At 39.9% G+C, this 19,017-nt stretch overlaps 1 protein-coding gene across 1 annotated transcript in view; it reads right to left on the bottom strand.

Moving 5' to 3' along the window:
- csmd2 (CUB and Sushi multiple domains 2) overlaps positions 1 to 19,017 on the bottom strand; it is a 282,555-nt gene that overhangs the window by 98,299 nt on the left and 165,239 nt on the right. Inside the window, exons 22-26 of the mRNA XM_074613264.1 lie at positions 17,802 to 17,990; positions 15,706 to 15,875; positions 15,437 to 15,593; positions 15,061 to 15,252; positions 8,549 to 8,675 (exon numbers count right to left, since the gene is read on the bottom strand). Of these exons, the coding sequence (XP_074469365.1) occupies positions 8,549 to 8,675; positions 15,061 to 15,252; positions 15,437 to 15,593; positions 15,706 to 15,875; positions 17,802 to 17,990 (835 nt within the window). The remainder of the gene's footprint in view (positions 1 to 8,548; positions 8,676 to 15,060; positions 15,253 to 15,436; positions 15,594 to 15,705; positions 15,876 to 17,801; positions 17,991 to 19,017) is intronic.

The following is a 19,017-nucleotide window of genomic DNA, read 5'->3' as shown; positions in this document are numbered from 1 at the left end:
TCATTGTCCGTCATTTATGGATACAAATATGGATTGAATCTGAATATTTTGGTAGTTAAAGGGACTGTTTGTAAGAATCAGAAATGCTTGTTAACAGAGACACCTGTGGCCGTTAAGTCAACGAAAGTCAGCGTCGGGCTCGCACTTGTGCTCACTCTACATAGACATGAACAAGCATCGCTCAAAACAGTGAGGCGACACATGTCAGCTAAAACCACAATATCACTCTATATTTCACCTGCTTGGCAGTAATGTTAGCTGACCAGACGAAGGTCTCTCCATGAATCAATGCAACTTCTAGTGTTGGCTTTTCCTGCCTCAGCCTCCCGACCGTGGTCAGAAGGAACAGGGGAGACACCGGAGTTTTGGTTGGAGACAATAACGTTTCTTGTCTGAACAGCGTAGCCACACGTGAGCGCGCATGGGACACCGACCCGGATTGATTTATATGTGTAAGAAGTTACAAACAGACTCCTTTAAACTATGTTGTGAATTTTGGAAATGATTACATCTACCTTTTTTCGATACATTTTGACTTTTGGACTGAGACAGTGGCACACACGGCTGCGACAGACGATTTCTCATGTTCATTTTCATTTTGTTCTGAAGGCTGAACCTGCCACACTAGAGATTGTCTCTGAACGTGGGATTTGCCGATCATGCAAGCACTTCACCGGGAGGAAATCCAGCAGCCCCGGCACCGATCTGTGACCCGTATGGTTACAGACACGCTGAAAGGCCTCTAATCCTTCAAGGCCTTCAGACTTTTCCGTCAATGACGGAAAATATTCGTTTTAGGTGGCCTCTGGGTATGCTATGGTATTATATGATAAACATAATTCAATTCTGGTGATAGTTATTGTGGTGTGTATCTCCCACTACCATCCCTCTACTTCCAGCAACCAAAGCTAATGTTCAAAGACCTCCATCCCTGTCATGTCAGCGCCTCAGGCAGTCAGATGCTTGTTATGCAAATGCTGCTATGAAACCCTTAGGTACTACGCTCTTTTCACCTATCCTCCACCTCCACATACCCTAGAGACAGGAGATGCTGAAGTGTTTCACAGGATTTACCAGCATAAGTAAAACAAAAAGAGCATGTTTTCTAATATATGTAAAGGTATGTGCCTTCCTGCATTGACTATCAATGTGCATATGTGCATCGATGTGCATCGATACAGCACTGAGGATGTGAGTGAGTAACAGATGGTTCTGGGAATTTGCATGAGCAATGTTTGGAATCCAGCAAAGGGTCACGTGTCGGATCCACGCTCGTGTGCTGACGGATCTCTAGTGCTAATGCAACCTTCAGGACTGTCAGACACCCCCCAACGACATCGTGTTCTACTTCCAGATTTATGTGTTAAAAGGAAGATGGAAAGGTGGGTGGAAAGCAAGACGTACATTGAGGGAAAGCAGAAGGCGAGGGAGGGAACAAAAACAAGACCAACGTTAATCATTGCCGGGCCGCTGGAAGAAGAGGACGATGGCAGGAGGATAAGAGGTTGATGGAGAGCAGAGGAAGCTCTGAAGGATGGAGGGATTTTTCTGCTGAGCGGTCGGATGGATAGGATGGACGTGGGCTGCATGTTAGGATAATTGGTTCCTTTTATACAAGATCTAAATAGCCTATCTCTCCTTGTCACTATCTGGGAGTGAAGGCTGGGAGGGCGGGATAAGGAGATAGTGAAAAAGAGAAGATGGAGAGATGGGATAAGAGTGATGCAGAATGGTGCCAAGAAAAGATCTTGGTACTGCCATGGAAAAATATTCTTTTACTCAAAAGGTCTTGGTGGAACACGAGTAGGGCATGCAGACTACACTTTTCTTTTAATGGAACCAATCCTCCTGGTTGTCTTTATTTAGACTGTTCTTTAAGGCCATTCCCTATTTGTCTCTGAGGAAGACGCTGCTGCCACAGCTACCTCTAAAAGAGAGCAGAGTGTATGTGCAGGTTCGCACTTGCTAAATGCTTCACAGCTAGTCATCCGAAGTTGTTCGCTGCAGAGGAACTGGGAAGAGAAGTGTTAGCTTCGAGTAGGGGAAATCCGTTTAAAGACAACTTCTCCACGTATTCGTGGGTGGTGTACATGAGGGATGAATCAAACTACAGGTTGAGAGAAGTAGAGGACATTTGTGTGCGGTTAACGTTTTGTGGAATCATAGAAAGCCGTGTTTTGAAGTTTACGGCTGAGGGCTCTCCTTTACACTCGTCCCCTTCTTAACGAGATAAAGTAGCTCAATCGAGTGTCGGAGGAATCGCCGCGAGGAGATGAGATGCGGAAGAGAGGGATGGAAAAAAAAGATTCCGCAGGTCTCTTTTGATTCTGCCTAAATTATTTTGTATTCATATGAGAGAAACAGAGGGGGAGAAATAGAGAGTGCCGAGACTCTCTCGTATGAATACAAAATAGTCGAGCTGCAATCACGAGTCCTGTGGGGAGTCTTGTGTATGTGTGCATGAAGATGATAAATAAGCAAGCATGTGGAGGGGGTTGTGTGTGGTACAGTATGAGGATGAAGAGAGATGTAGAGCAAACATACGCTTGCAAAATGTCGGCTTTTTCGCAACTAATTGAGACCGTGCGTATAAAGGCTATGTCATACCGAGAGCTAACCTCATCAATATGTGTAGATGTGGCCCCTGTTGGAATGTCCCTGTGGGATCATCCATCAAGGACACACACACACACACACACACACACACACACACACACACACACACACACACATCCACACCATGGGCTTTTAAAACATGCCGAGCACACCAGACACTACAACCAACACATGGGGCTTGTCTTGACGCCTGAACCGAGCTTGTCCAGTTCATGTAGGGCAAGGGACATGATGTAATAACATGCAAGAGGTGCTATCATTACAGATAAAAGAACGGTCACAATTTTAGGTCAGGAAAAAAGGTGTGAAAGTGTGAAACGAATCAGTGAGATAAAAGTAGAGGTTAAAGAACACACACACATTGTTGTACTTGCACAATCCATTTTTTCCACATTCATTCCTTATCACTCAGCACTATCCTTAACCATCACCAATCTCAATTCATTCTCTAACCTGGACCTAATTTAAAATGACCAACTCCATATTCTTAAAATACCCCCTTAAAAAAAGTAAAGACAAGCCAGTACTGTGTAAAAAGAATCACTATTTTGAAAGGTCCAAAACTCAAATTGGTTCTCAAGAAGATACAGAAGCGCGCACTTATACACGCACACGCACACACACACGCACACACAAAAACTAACTGAAAATACATTATATATGAAACTTTGTTTTGGGCTGTGCAAACCCAGTGAAATATATGTGCATATTCATTTGAGACTGACGGCACTATTTCTGTGATAGAGCATGACAAACAGGGAGACGTATTGCATTGAAAAAATACTATATGTGGCTCCTTAAAGGGAAAAATCCACTCTATAAAAATAATTCCAATACAGTATAGTGTTTTTTTAAGAATTATTTTAGAGTTCAGATTTCATTGTACTTGAACAAGTCTTTCCTTAAGCTGAACAGCTTAGACAGTACTGATGATCTTATCTAGAAACAAATCCTGGAGCTGCTCCATGGAAGCAGTGAACAATGGAACAACTACTAAGACACAATGACACCACCATTTGTGCAGCCCTGTCTCCTAAAAATGACTTTCCCATACAACTAAAACTGCATTCTTAATGACGTTGGTAGAGGAACATATTTTGTCTAGGATTACGTTTGTCTTGAACGTATTCAAAATAGTCCGCGGACGATGAGTGACGCGCAGATCAGTTGACGTAGCATACAGTATCAAGTGACCGTTAATGAAAGTTAAGTGAAACAATGATGTCAATGGTCTAATAACGAGTATAACAAGCGAGAAAGTCCACTAAAGGCGGATGGGAGGGTTTCGTGTATGGGTCAAACTAACACTGGACTTTACCCCAGGAGACCGCTGTTCACGTCCCGTGGGAAACTAAAAGTCAACGCTCAGTTATGTAGTCATTTTAAGCTCAACCATGATGTTTTTTATTAAACCTAACCCAGTCATTTTGTTGCCTGAACCTAACTAAGTAGATTTGTTGCGTTTTTTGTATTGTTTCAATTTACCACTTCAATCACATGTTGCGAACAACAGTCCCAAAAGTACAATACAGTATCATGACCCACACAGTGAGTACAGCTTTTACAGTAGTGGAGCGCTCAAATTAGAGGCCATGCTTATTATTAAATGCTTAAATACCAATTTTAAGATGAATGCTTATGGCTTCATTGTTCAATGTACCGTGTGGCCTAGATCCCTCCTCTGATCTCTGTAGCAGTAACCACTGAATGTTCCATCGACCAAACGGCTCATTGCCTTCCTTATCATCGCTATTCCTTCTATATAGTTATCATCTCTTTATGTCTGTATTCCACTCTCTCTGCCTCCCACCTATACTCTCGTCCCATCAATAACTCTCGACAAACCAGTCCGTAGGCTTTTTTAGATGTCTGCTGTCACTCGGCGCGACACCTGGTCTCGCATGAACTCGGTACGGTTTGATTAGTGCGCTACCTTCAGCTGAATCATTTGATATACAAGGAATCCCTGGGCTAATGCATTGCAAATTCGTCTCAATAATGAATTGCGTGGGTAGGATCAAAGGCATGGATGTGGAGCATACCTTGCAGAGGAATGCCAGAGACCCGGAGGTAGTGGAGGCACTAATGAACCTAAGCTAGCAATCATGAGGGACCAGGGAATGTCAGATGTGCAAGCTATGGGACAGCATGCACACGCGAATAGATCAATGCAGACAACCACACGGATAAGTACGGTGTCACGACGTGTAAATGAAATGGCACAGTAAACAAAAGTACACAACACAGCAGTCTGAAAGTTTTAGCATTTTGCACTGACCAAACTGAAACTAAAACGTGTCTGTAACAAGCAAATACTGGCTCTGTTAAAGGCTTGACGGAGCATTACCAGGGCAGATACCAAATGTCTGTTAATGTCTGTAGACTAGGGCTGTCAATCGATTAAACTATTTATTTGCGATTAATCGCATGATTGTCTATGATTAATTGCACATTTTTTATCTGTTCAAAATGTACCTTAAAGGGAGATTTGTCATGTATTTAATACTCTTATCAACATGGGAGTGGGTAAATATGTTTGCTTTATGCAAATGTATGTATATATGTATTATTGGAAATCAATTAACAACACAAAACAATGACAAATATTGTCCAGACTTGACTATGACTTGTCCAAAACTGCAAGTGGGCATGTCTGTAAAGTGTGGGGGGGGGGAGACTCGTGGTTACCCCAAGCACAAGTTTTTCCTTGCCAAAAATGATCTTTATCGTTATCTAACCTCCTTCGCGACAAGATGATATGATACCAGTATCTCCACTCTAGCTTTAAAACTGAGCCCACTACAACCTCCAAAAGGTCATTAGCGTTAATGCGTTAAAGAAATTAGTGGCGTTAAAATGAATTTGCGTTAATGCATTAACTTTAACAGCCCTACTGTAAACATAATTTTTTTTTAAATATGATCACTTTCATGTAAGTCTATAAAGTGAATTACTTTTTGTCTCCTAAAATTGGTGAACTATGTTTTTAGAATTTATATAAAAAGCACTAGGATTCCTAAATGTCCCACTATGATGAGCATGTGATCGTCTAGCAAAAGGTAATCCAATAAATGAAAAGAGAGATTATGGCCCCTCTTCCATATGTTCCGTAATATACATATGTCCTTGTACAGCACTGTCCCTTCAAGTACCTACTGTAGGCTTACAAGCTTATTGGATTCGTTAACACAGCTGAGTCATGACAGTGAATAAACACAATTAATATTCCGAATGCATCCAACACACTCTGCTGGCTCCATGTTTGTGGCTTAATGGCCATCCATTCCAATGCTGTCAAAACATGGAAGTCATCATAAGCATGCTGATATATGACTGACGCATGTCTGCGTTCCTAAGTAGCTTAATGGATGGATGGAGAATAACATTAACAGCGCCATTGTTAAGGCCTCAATATTCACAAGGACACCGTCTTATTAAGAATGTAAAGTATGCACTTGTCTTACTTTGTTCAAAAGAGTTCAGCAAAGTCTTGAATTATGCATCCATCTATCTATCTACACACTACCGTTCAAAAAGTTGGAATCGCCTGCCAGAAAAGCTTTATTCGGTACAATCAGATGGCCTAGAGGACTACTCTATATTCTTTCATGCTTTTAGGTTGTAGAAAGTCCGCTTTAAAAAATAGATGTTATTTTGCATGAAGCGTTTGCAAAAAAAATAAATAAAAATGTTTTGTACGTGGAGAACAAAACGATGTACAATGGTTCAACCAGACTGACAATTGAAAGGGCAGAAAGAGACAAAGATAGCTCTGAGCAGCAGTTCAATACAAATAGAAGAAATCACCAGCCATTGGTAAAAGAAAATATAGCATTTAAATGTGTGCAGATAAGAACGGGAACAGGTTTCCTGTTTCAGACGGTGTCGAGTGCACAATAATGCCTATGACAAGCTGGAATTAACAGGCAACATGTTGCTTTAGCAGAGCTCTTCTTCAAACTTCACAATCAAAACAGAAGGTTAGCGTGGGTTGGCACTATTTGAATTAGATCAGGGAATATCAGTTGAACATATTGACAAATCACAGTTTACCCCTATTCGATCTAACCACTGAGTAGACTGCAGAGGGCCTAAAGAAAGATGGATTCCCAAAATAAATTATTTAGAGCCCAATTGCACCGCTGTGGTTCAATATTGATCAAGAGTATTAGTGCACGATTACCCCGTCATGCAACACTGTGGGGGCTAAACGGAATCATTTAATTATTTTTCTTTTGGGGCAAAAATGATTTCAAATGTAGATAATACATTTGGTGTCTGTTTTTATATATATTAAAATTGCCATTATTGAAGGAAAGAAGAAAAACATCACTATATAACAGGTGGTTTCAAACTTGTATACTGTTTATATGTATATAAGAAGACCAAATTTGATGATTACACACGGGAGCGAGGAGGTGTATTCTTTTGAAATGGGGTAACAGTAGGTCTGGGCGATATGGATAAAATCAAATATCACGATCATTTTGATCAAATACCTCGATTTTGATATTGCAACAATATTGTAGGGTCGACTATTGGTGCTTTCAATATTTACAAAATTAGATAAATTATATTTACGATTATGATATATTGATAAATAATCATTAGTAATGTGGATATAATGACTAAGTGGGTAATGTAAAAATAATAGAACAGCTAGAATAGTCCGGGAAGATCAGAAAATTACATACTACTTACTTTCCTGTAATGCAGCCTTTATACCCAGGAAAAGACACTTATATGCGATATTACGATATCCAAAATCTAAGAAGATATCTAGTCTCATATCACAATATCAATATGATATCAATATATTGCCCAGCCCTAGGTAACAGCCACGGCGTGGATTGTTGGGATGGATCTGGGTGAGCCGAGGTGAGGTAAGGAAAAGCGAGCTGTTTCATTAAATACCATTATAACATCTAATTAAATAATTGGCCGTATGCATCAGTAACACTGGCAAAATAACGGCGCTGCAACGTCTCTGTTGTCTCCTCTGAAAGCCACAGGAATGAGCACATCCGCGAACAAACATTTGCATACACGAATGAATGCACTGTTATCATTTATTTAATGTATGAATACAAAATAAGCACGGATGAGTGCACGCAGAGTCGCTGGAAAAAAAAAGACAAATAGAGCCGGATGGAAGCAACGTCGCTGTAGGTGGCGGTAGCTGAAGCATGTAGCTAATTATTCCCAAAGTTCCATTACACAGTAAAGAAAATGTCACCATCACAGCGTGGCTGATAAGCTGGCTGTGTCACCCGGTAATGACCCCAGGCGCCTCTCTATGGGGTGTAGCGTTCACAGCACAACCAACCTAGGAATCAATAACACTGGGGTAGCCCAAGAACACATTCAACAAACATCTGGGGATCCACAGGATGAGCTGCAGGACATGGATTGTTAGAAAAAAGCACATCTGGGTTGCTTTGCCCTTCTGCTACTATACAACCCTGACCCTGATGAGCTGCTTGACAATGGCAGTCCTTTAAGATGGATGGACAAACTATGAAGGAAATATCTTTTCTTCAATAACAGGAAATAGATATGGTGCGCGGAGAATAACCTCTGAAGTTTAAATTGCCTAGAAAGGTATCAAAGAAAACCTCTAACCAAAACCATTCACCTTGCAGGATTTTTCTTACTTACACTTAATCAAATTCAGGAAAGTAAAGCACATAACATAAAAGCCAAACACTTGACTTTCTTGAGGCTCTGAAGTGGCATTTCCCTTCACCCAGTAGTAACTCAACTATTGGCCAATAGCAGCTCACTGAAGATTGATTACACAGCAGCCTGTGAAAGTGATGAATACCACTGCAAAAAAAGGGGGGCTAAATTGGAAGTATATTGAAAGGTGGTAGATTGAAAGAAAGCCTGGAAAAGAACAATGTAATCAGAAAACTAGAAGGCAAGAACAGACCTTATAGTGCTTCCAGGGGCGGCCTCGATGGTCCACATGCAGTGCAGGTTATGCTCGTATGGAGCCGGGTAGCCTGGAGACAGGATACGACCAGAAGGCTCATCCTTGATGGTGCCGCCGCACTCCGCTGGAAAGAGGCAGGGAAACAGAAAGAGAGAGAGATTAAAGACTCCAGCAATGACTCGGAGTAAAAGAACAGAAAGTTGCAAAATAAGTACAAGTTCATCAATGTTGTGAAAGTCAAATTAATCGAAAGTTACAGCAAGGTTAACATAGTTAATATGCGAGGAACTGAACCATCCCACTTCCATTTGAGTGCATCACATCAGTTTCCTCACATCATTATTAATTATTGACATAGCAGCCATGTGCTTAAATGTGATGAGCCTCTTGCTTGCAATTTGAATGATAGGAGGGAGAGCAGCCAACTCAATATACTCTATGTGTATCTCCTTGGCTCGGCGAAGGCAATCCACCATCTCAACCAATGACCTCATCCCGTTGCCTTTGAAAGTTGATGGACTTGTTGACTGAACAACACAACATTCAATATTTTAGACTCAAGTTGGGAGTCAATTTTAAAGAAGACGTTTTCGCTGACATAGCAAAACATTTAAGTCGATTTTCTAGGGGTTGGGATACAATAATATTATGATGCTTTAAGCAGCAGTTGGTAGAAATGGAGCAAATATGATTAAAATAAAGTTGTTTTTATAAAGCGGTCATTATATCCTGACAGTAGTGCATGAGACAGGTAATCTGAAAAAAAAAAACATGTGACTCTGTGTCCTTCCGTGCTCCTAATGGCATCTGTAAGATTTCCCTGACTGGAGGAACACAACCAATCAGAGCCGGGCTGGAACCTGCTGTCTCCGAGCAGCTGTCAATCACTAGCGAACTCCGATCAAACGGTCAAACTAGGCAGCGCTGATCAAATATTAATCAATATTCTGTTACTTTAATGCCTATTTCTCTCCTCAAATGTTTTCAGAATCATCTTGTAGTGTACTTTTTAGCTGTAAAATGAGAAAGTTTGTGTCCGGGCAGCCATGTTGAGATCAGTTGGGGAAATACCAAGCACCGCCCACCAGCTGGAGACCTGTGATTGGCCAAAGTCTCCCGTCACAGGCTAGATTTATTTAAAGCCTGAAAACAGAGCCATGAGGAAGTGCAGAAGTCTAGTTATCTCTCAGAACACCTGAATTACAATATGTTGAAAGGTTATTATGGAATTTTTGCCCAATGATGCCAACAATTTTCTTCCTACTGCATGTTTAAGTCATGAGTGCAATTTTAAACATTTTGCAATATGCTGAATATGCCAGCTTTTCCTCGCCAAAATGTAGCCTAACTTTGGAGCGTTATTTAGCGTTCTTCCCAACAAGCTAAAACAGTTGGTATCAATCGATTCCTTAGGTTTTTTAGTTTCATGTGATACCAGTATCTTCATTCAAGGTTTAAGACTGAGCCTGCTACAGCCTCTGAAGGACAGAATAGCGGCAGGCGGATTGTTAAGAGGTTAATAATTTATATAATAAAAGATCGATACTTGACGTCCATGTACCAATATTATGCTTTATAGATTTTTTCCCCCAACCCTAATATTGTCCGTACAGAAAAGATACACAGTTGCCATGATGGAAGTATCACTGATATTAGCTTCCACTGGGCAACATGGTAGGCAATAGATCATACCAAGAGAGTGGAAGACTTGTCATGAATCATTTGTTCATCAGAGGAATGTCATTGAGTGTGCTTGCGGGTGTGTTTGTTGTAGTAGTGGTAGGCAGTATGATGGTTCTCGTATCATATCACGGTTCAATAAGCCGCCCTGAGGTACACAGCACGCACCAAACATGAGCTCAGTCTCTCAAAAAAATTGACAACAACACAAACATCGCATCTATGAAACTACAAAGCAGAATCAGAGGCCAAAAACGTTTTTGTCAGGAACAGTGGGAAGAATGGAGCTTTTTTTTTTCCAGCCTCAAGTAATGAATTGCCATCAGAAACGCTCTGTGACTGAAAAGCAATTTTCAGCCCCCCTTCAATTACTTCCTCCTACTCTTATCCAAAAAGTGAAAGAAGAAAAAAGAGAAGAAAATATTCTCCAAACAACATCGGACTTGAAGTGTTTTGTTAACGTTTTTGAGGCCGTTTCAACCGACGAAAAGAAGGTAAAAGTGCTCTTGTTTCTTTTTCATTCCACTGAGAGGAAAATAGCTGCTTCAAACAGGAGAAGAATGGAGGTCAAGGAATCATACAGATGATGATGATGATGATGGTGATGATGGTGATGATGATGAAATCCATCTGTGACAAATAGACCCTGTGGTGAAATACAGCGACAATGGCAGACACACACAAACAGAGACAGACCGGTAAGTAACCAACTAAGGAACTAACTAAATTAACATTAACACAGTAAATCAGACTGTGGTTGCTCCATACATATCAGGCATAAAACACCCGTCTGTCACCTCCCATTTGACAAACATGCCTTTCCTTATGTTTGCAAATCATTCCTTCCTTTGTTTCTCTCCATCTCCCTCATGCATTAAACATTTAAACAGCGATAATCACCAGAGCTGGCCTCTGATAATGTTTGCTGTCAAAGCAGAAACACACAAACCAATACATACACGCATACTTGAAATAGAGTTTATGCTTATAAAACATATTTTAAAGATTTGATTGTCATTTTTGCTTTCACTAAGGACAAATGCAAAAAAATAAATAAATGAAAGCGTGAACATATTAATCTTTAAACAAATGCTGAGGTTTTAGTCTCCCTTCTAAGCTTTTTCCCCTCTGTTATGCTTTTCTTGTTGAAAGAAACTTGCTGTTTCGTGGAGTGAAAAGAGAAAAGGGTGATCTATCACAGTAGGACAAAGCCATCTCTTTCTTCTAGCCTTATGACCTAAGAAACTATAGTGCTCAGTGCTGCCATGGCGGTGTGACTCCCTCAGCTACTCTACCGCCTCAATCTATGTCTCCACATATACACCTTTCTAAAATCAACTCAGGTTCTGCCTCTCTTTTTCTCTCCACCTCTCCTCAAAGTAGTTTATCAATGCAAGTTATTGTTTAATATATGGAATAACCATCATTAACAAATGGTAGTTAATCACACTTCATTTAATAGTTATTTTACTTTTAACAAACAATGAAATGATAATTATTAGTGTTGCTATATTGTCTGTAATTCTATCATTAGTTTGTGTAATATTAAATAATTATCTTATAAATGATATATTGTATCATAGCTGATAAGTGATGATAACTATTCAGATTACATTTGTAAACTATTTATTAACAGTTTATTGTTGCACACATGATAACATTTTATATACTATATTATGCATTTGTTAATGATTTTCAAATGAAACCTTTAAGAAATCATTTGTAAAACATATATAAACATTACATAGCTGGATGGACCAGAAACCAATTATTAACCATTGACAAAGTATTAACTATCTATCTAATTAATGTTTATACATGCTTTACAAAATATGTATTAACCCTAATCATCAGTTGTAACTTTATAATAGCCATCCAAATATTATGTATAGAAAGTTTAAAAACCAATTATTAAGAACTAAAAAATGTTAAAAATATCTGGTCCGTCTATCTATGTAATGTTTATTGTTTTTTACAAATCATTTCTTAAAGGTTTACAAAAAATGTGGTAATCATTAACAAATATTTATTACACGGCTTTGATGAATACTCGATTCTGATTGGTCAATCACGGCGCTCTATGGTCTTTTATTATCTTTATAGCCGTTGCTATGGGCGCAGTTCTGATGTCGGACTCTGGCGGACCGTTTTTGTGTCAAATTATTGATATGTTAAGTATGTAGCCGTATAATTAGCGAGATAATGTGCAGCTAGTGCGTCATTGTTTGTGAAATAAACCCTGACAGGGCGTTGCAGCACCCCGATGCAAAGCGGAGTTCAAAAGCCTTTATCGGTGACCTGCAAACATTATCTATTACTATTAATATAATATATAAAATGTTATAATGTGTGCAACAATTAGATGTTAAAATAACATTACAAATATCTAGTAAACATAATTAATTATCATGTCATTGCTTGTTAACAGTAAAATAACTATTAACTAAAGTTTAACTAACTATCAATTTACCATTTATAAATGATGGTTATAATAAAGTGTTCCCAAAACATCTACTGTAGGGGATACCCTACAAATCAAACAGACACACACACAAACATTTTAATTAAGCAAAACACAGCTAAATTGAATTATATATATTGGATATGCACTCTAATATTGAGTGTCAATAAACTGCAACCCTCAGTGTCCAACCCAACGCTGCTCAGTGAGTCAGCCGTGCAACTTTCCTCATCTGTGACTTTCAGGATATGAACTCTCTCCACTGTTTGCAACTCAATTTCATTCTCCTCCCTCCCCTACTCGCTCCACCTGTCTCATCTGTGTTCAGTGTGTCCCCGCTGCCTGAAAATAATCCCGCCATTACAAACAGAAGCAGTCCCTCATCTGCTCCCAAATTCACTCTGGCTGTTAGGCTATCATCTGCAGGGAAAGGGGCATGGGGAGGACAAACCTGTTCAGAGATATACAGTATACTGGATGTTGTTTATACCCAGTCATGAAATTACCTGTCAGTTTGGGTTGAAATGGGAGCCAAGCAATATTATTCTAATCACCTTGGCTGATGTCAAAAGAACACCAACCTGCCTGTTTTCCTTACCGAGCTCCTGGCTGGATTCTGAAAGACTCTGTCAAAATGTCACCCAGGAGAAGATCCAAAAAGTATTACTTTGGGTTTGTTACCATGACACCATATAGGCAGTATGTGTGTGTATGTATGTCAGTTAAATCGTTTTAAATAAAAATGCATACCATGACAGGTGAACTGTAGCTGAACTCTAAAAGAATGATGGGATGGGTATAATCTCTAATGGAGAAATTATCTCCATAAAATTGATTTAGAAAGTCTTCCCACCTCAGACGGTTAGGGGTTAAAAACATGCTCGCTGTGCTTTTGATGTGGGGAGAGTCTTATTTTAGGAAAAATAAATAATGTGAAATGGGGGGAATTTGCAATCATGATGCAATATGTGGAGCTGAAAAGAGCACAGTCATTTTTCGATGAGATAATGCACCGAATAAGGTGCTGGGAAAGCAACCAAATGGATGCCCCGAAATAGCAGAGCTAAAAAAAAAAACACAGAGCTTTTACTAAACCTGCACCGGCAAATTCACATTGTTATTAGGATGAGGAACTAGGTCAGACATTTTAGTTCATCTGAGAAAAACTAAAACTGGTTAGGATTAGCAGTATGCCAAACGGTGAAGCAACAACTGAAACAATAAATACAGTAATATAATAGAATACAACACAATAAGCAACCTGAATGTTTGGCTAAACTGAACATAGCACAAAGTAACAGATGGTGATGTCAGGAAAGGTAATAATACACTGTGATGTAAGGCAGAATAGCATAACATGACATAGGACTCGGTAACCTCCCGTAGGGTAGCTGACATATCCAGTGGGGGAAAGTACATTTACTCATGTACAGTGATTAAAGCTAGGGTTGGTAATGTTCTTCAAAAACACTTTTTGTTATATTTGTTGAAATTCTCATTATATCCCCACAGCAATAAATCAAATGCTCTGACAAAAAAAGAAAATAAATCTGGTATCGGAGGATGTCGCAGGACCGTAATAAACCCATCTAATCATTTGGAGGGAGGCCTGAAGCGACGGACTGTCAGTGTTGCCGACTTTCTCGCGAGGACTTTTGGAAATAGTGCTGCTAGCATTGGAAGAGAGTTAGCAACACTGGGCTTGGTTGGATCATCTTAAAAATCTAGCATACTCTTAGTAATTTCTCAATATTACCAACCCTAGCTTTAAGTACATTTCAATTGCTTTATACTTCTACTTCACTACATTTCTGTGTGACAGCCTTATCTACTAGTTAGATTGCATATTAAGATTTTCCATACAATTTGTAGAGTTGTTCTCAATTAAACTACTAATCTTAAACCATAACTTGGCCAGCTGCCACAATAAACTGCAGCTGCATCATAATAACAATCCAATAATATTATATTATATACATGTAATAATATAACACTCAAAAAGTGTAAATTTGGCATAATGCCTAATTTTACATTTAATACTCTAATTACTTTTTTGCTGACAGTACTTCTGTATTTATAACCTGTACCAGGATATGTTTAACATGGTGTAAATACTTTTACTTATATAAGTGATCCAAGTACTTCCTGAGTCATACACAGCACAACGCAATGTGATGCAACTCACTGTAATTTGTCATTGTAAATGGCAATTGGTTCTCAATTGGCTTATCTGATTAAATAAAGATAAAATAAAAGAAATAAAAGAACACATTAGAAGAACCCATATGTTGGCAAATAAACTAAAGTGTCTGCAAAAACAGCATAGGCACAGTTGATCTCTAACCCCTTGAAGGAGCGCCTGACTCACCAGCACAGAGTGGGAGAGGGTTGTCCCACGCCCTCCTTTCTCCCCTCAGGCAGGTCAGCACGTAAGGGCCTTTCAGGGTGTAGCCTGGGTCACAGCTATACGACACGGTGCTCCCTGCAAAATGACCCTTGTCCTCCCGCTTGTAGCCAAACTGGGGAACACCTGGATCCTCACATTTCACCAGCTCGAAACCTTGGAGAGAGAGAAAAGGAAAGGTGAGGAAGGGCAGTACAAGGAGTAGGAGGGTACTGAAGAAAAACATTTTTATGTGGCAGATGCAACAAGGCAGGTTGGAAAATGAGAAATAAGCAAACAAACTATACTAAAATGTAAATATCAAATGTAAAGTAAAGGTGGGTGGTTGTGTGTTACTCACTAATGAAGTGCAGTTCAAAGCCTTTGCTGTTGTTATCCGCATTGCTGATGAACTCCAGCCACATGGAGCTGGAGGTGGAGTTCAAGATTGTCTCTAGCATCTCGCTGCCTGTAAACAGCCCCAGCAGACGAGCCTTATTACTGCTGCCATCAAAGACCTGGATGGGAGAGAGGGAGTGAGTGGGAGGAAGCATCTGAATTAAGATGATCAGGTCTGTACACACACAGATATGCTAACAAGGCCACAATTCCCCCCACCACCGCCCTCACTTTGAGCATGTCATCCTCCTCCAGTCTGAAGTCGCGTGCCCGTAGCTGGATGCCTTTGCCAGGCTGCGTCTGGATGGAGTAGATGCACTCGTGGTTGTTGCCGTAGTAACCGGGGTAGTTGGGTGAGAGCAGCACCCCTTGCATGCCAGTCACGGATGAGCCGCATTCAGCTAAAGAAAAAGAGAGGGAGCGGAGAGACAGACAGAGAGACAGAAGGAGAGAGGGTGGTGGTGTTGGAGAGAGAGCAGAGGACATGTCAATCGCTATATGCTTGAAACTCGCACTGTATTCATTCATGCTGTCATGCAGAGGGAGATGGGAGATGTGTTGGGGAGAGGGATATGGTCGGTGACTATACCTGAATGTTGAGTGGCACATCATCATAATCACAATACAATCTGAATATGATTAGCAGTAATTTCAGCTCTTTTTGAAAATTGCTTTCTCTGAATCACATCAGGAAAAAAGAGTGAAAGAATGTAAAGTTTTCTGTAGAAAAAAATAGCTGCCAGAATTTAAATGACCACAAATGTATCCCGAATTTTATCTTTTGCAGTGAGGTAAGATGAGGTCCGTGAGGTGTATGAAGAAGTATTACGTTTCTAAAATAAGGCTGAATATGATTAACCTTGCATGGCAGGTGGAGTCCCGCCATGTCACAAGGTCACGCCGAGAATCGCGGGATCACATCTCACATGAAAATCCATCTTGACAGGCTTCAGGTAATGCATTTGTGGCCGTCAAGCCAGACCATGAGCCAATCAGTGTCATGTTAGGACCGACTGGCAGCTAAAGGTGTGATTTAGGCGAGTGAGGCGACACTGAGAGGCGAAAGTTCATGCAAAATAACAATGGCGGCTCGTGAAGAGGTAAGTGTAGATGCTGCAAAAGCATCAATTATATCAGATCTGGAGAGTCTTGTGTCTTTGAAAGAAGAGCAAAGAACGGCACTGTAGGATTTTCTCGATGGAATAGATGTTTTCGCTCTTCTCCCGACTGGCTTCGGCAAGAGTTTGATTGACAGATGGTTCGTCCAATCCCCTGCCAAGTATTCTTTTTTTTAAAGTGCCTGCCCTTTTCCAAACAGTTTCCAATGACGGCTTCTCAGATCTGGCGGATCAAGTTAGAATATGTCTGCTGAAAGTGTGAAAAATAAAATGTGTCATCACTGTCAACCTTTAAATATTTGGATTCATCTAAATGCAAAAAAGACCAAGAAAACTATAAACTAGCATCTTTATTCCTAGAGATAAATATGCAATGAGAACCGGAGCAAAAGAGGCAGTGAAGTAAATGTTAATACACTGAAATTGCTTGACCTACTTAACACATGCTTAAACACTCACAATATTTAGAAACAAATAATCAGATATTATTTGCGTGGGGGTAAAGAAAATAAATGTGACTTCACCAAATTGTATTTACTAAACTGCAATTACTTGTTTCCAATAGAGTGTCAAAATCCTAACGCTTATAAATGACTTACTAAGTTTAGAAGCAAAACAAAAAAAAAAAAAATGTGCAAGTTGTAAAAATATGCCCAGAAATGAATTAAAGCAGTTCACAGTTGTTTTCCATACGCAGCTACTGTTTAACAGCGCTTTTCGATATACAGAAAAGAGCCATGCTAAGGATGAACACAAATAGGTCAATCATCGTCATGGTCTGTGCTTTATCTATCATTAGGATACAATTGGTATTCAGCTCTTAAGGTTTTGTGCGTCGTAGATTCAACATGTTGACCTAAATCTTTGCCGTTTTTTACTCGTCACGCTTCCCAGGCGTTAGCAATATCAATAATTAATATATTTCAGCTCTTTAATGTCATCCTCATTAGAGCCGCTGCTCTATATAATTTGGACAAAGTCAAAGAGGCTGTTTCTGGGAAGCTTTCCAATGAAGAGACAAAACGTGGGTGGATGGAGGGATGATAATGAGGAGAATCGAAAGGGAAATGCCTCGTCTTCCGACGTGACAGTTTTGTACATTTCTTAATGGGTGGGTGTGTGTGAAAGGGGCTAGTGTGGCAACATGGCATCGAGAGGGAGGGTAGAGGGGGAGTGACAAAAGCCAAAATAAAGCATGTGACCACCTACCAACACACCTTGGCAGAGGGGAGCTCCACACCCGCCTCCTGCCCCCTAAGCAAATCACCCTCGCCGGACCCTCCAGTCGGTAACCCGGGAAACAGGAGAAGATGAGGGCGTCACCCACCCCGTACTGTAGGCCCTTTCTGGTGCTGTACGGTGGGATACCGGGATCTTCACATGGCTCCAAATCATACTCTGGAAAAACAGAGAAAGAATGAGAAGAGAAAGGTGTAAATGTACTGTGTGTCCAAAGATGCTTTTAGTACATAAATACACTAGGTTAACTGTGATATGTGTTTGTTTTTCTAGAAGATAATATCTTGTCCTGTGATGGTTAAATGTGTGAAAGTGTAAATTGAACTGATTAAGACTTCTGTCATGTTTTGAAAAGGTTGAGAACGTGTTTCCCATTGATAAACAGGAAAGTGAACTATGCTTAAATGAATCGAATGTCCTCAAAAACCCAGATTATATCCAAACCAACATTAGAGCTGCAGCAATTAATCGATTAGTTGTCAAGTATTAAATTAATCGCCAACTATTTACTAACTATTAATTACTATATACTACTAACTATTTAATCGATGAATCGGTTGTGTCATTTTTTAAAGAAAAAAAAAGTCAAAATTCTCTGATTCCAGCTGCTTAAATGTGAATATTTGTGGTTTCTTTACTCCACTATGACAGTAAACTGAATATCTTTGAGTTGGACAAAACAAGACATTAATCGATTAATCAAGAAAATAATTGTCAGATTAATCAACAATTAATATAATTGTTCGTTGCTGCCCTAAACCACATAACACTACATGTAATTTATTAAAATCAATAAAACACCATGTGCTTTTCAGGGGCAAAGCAACAAGTCCCAACATTTGGGCTTCCACCCTTTCAGCCATAGCTTTGCGTCCTTCCCATAAAGATAAATACTTTTTGAGATGGTGGTGGTATTATGTTTTCAAACTGTCGGCCTACTGGATTTTATGATATTCTTTATACTGTGTCTTGGGTATTCAAATCAAGGGACGCTGTGAGAGCGAAAGGAGATGAAATGATGCTCTCAGTGGGTGAAGGGCCATCTGTGCTAAATCCAAATTGATTCATTTAAAATGAATCCATTCTCTTGATGTTAACCATTTCAATATTCACTCTCGAGTGGCTGTAATTACATATTTCTGGGACACATACTTGGATCATTATTTGCTCCTTGTTTATGGTGGCC

The sequence above is a fragment of the Sebastes fasciatus genome, chromosome 17 (assembly GCF_043250625.1).
Source record: "Sebastes fasciatus isolate fSebFas1 chromosome 17, fSebFas1.pri, whole genome shotgun sequence".
NCBI classification, from domain to species: domain Eukaryota; kingdom Metazoa; phylum Chordata; class Actinopteri; order Perciformes; family Sebastidae; genus Sebastes; species Sebastes fasciatus.
The sequence above is the reverse complement of the archived record's forward strand: the minus strand, read 5'-3'. Positions and strand labels throughout refer to the sequence as shown.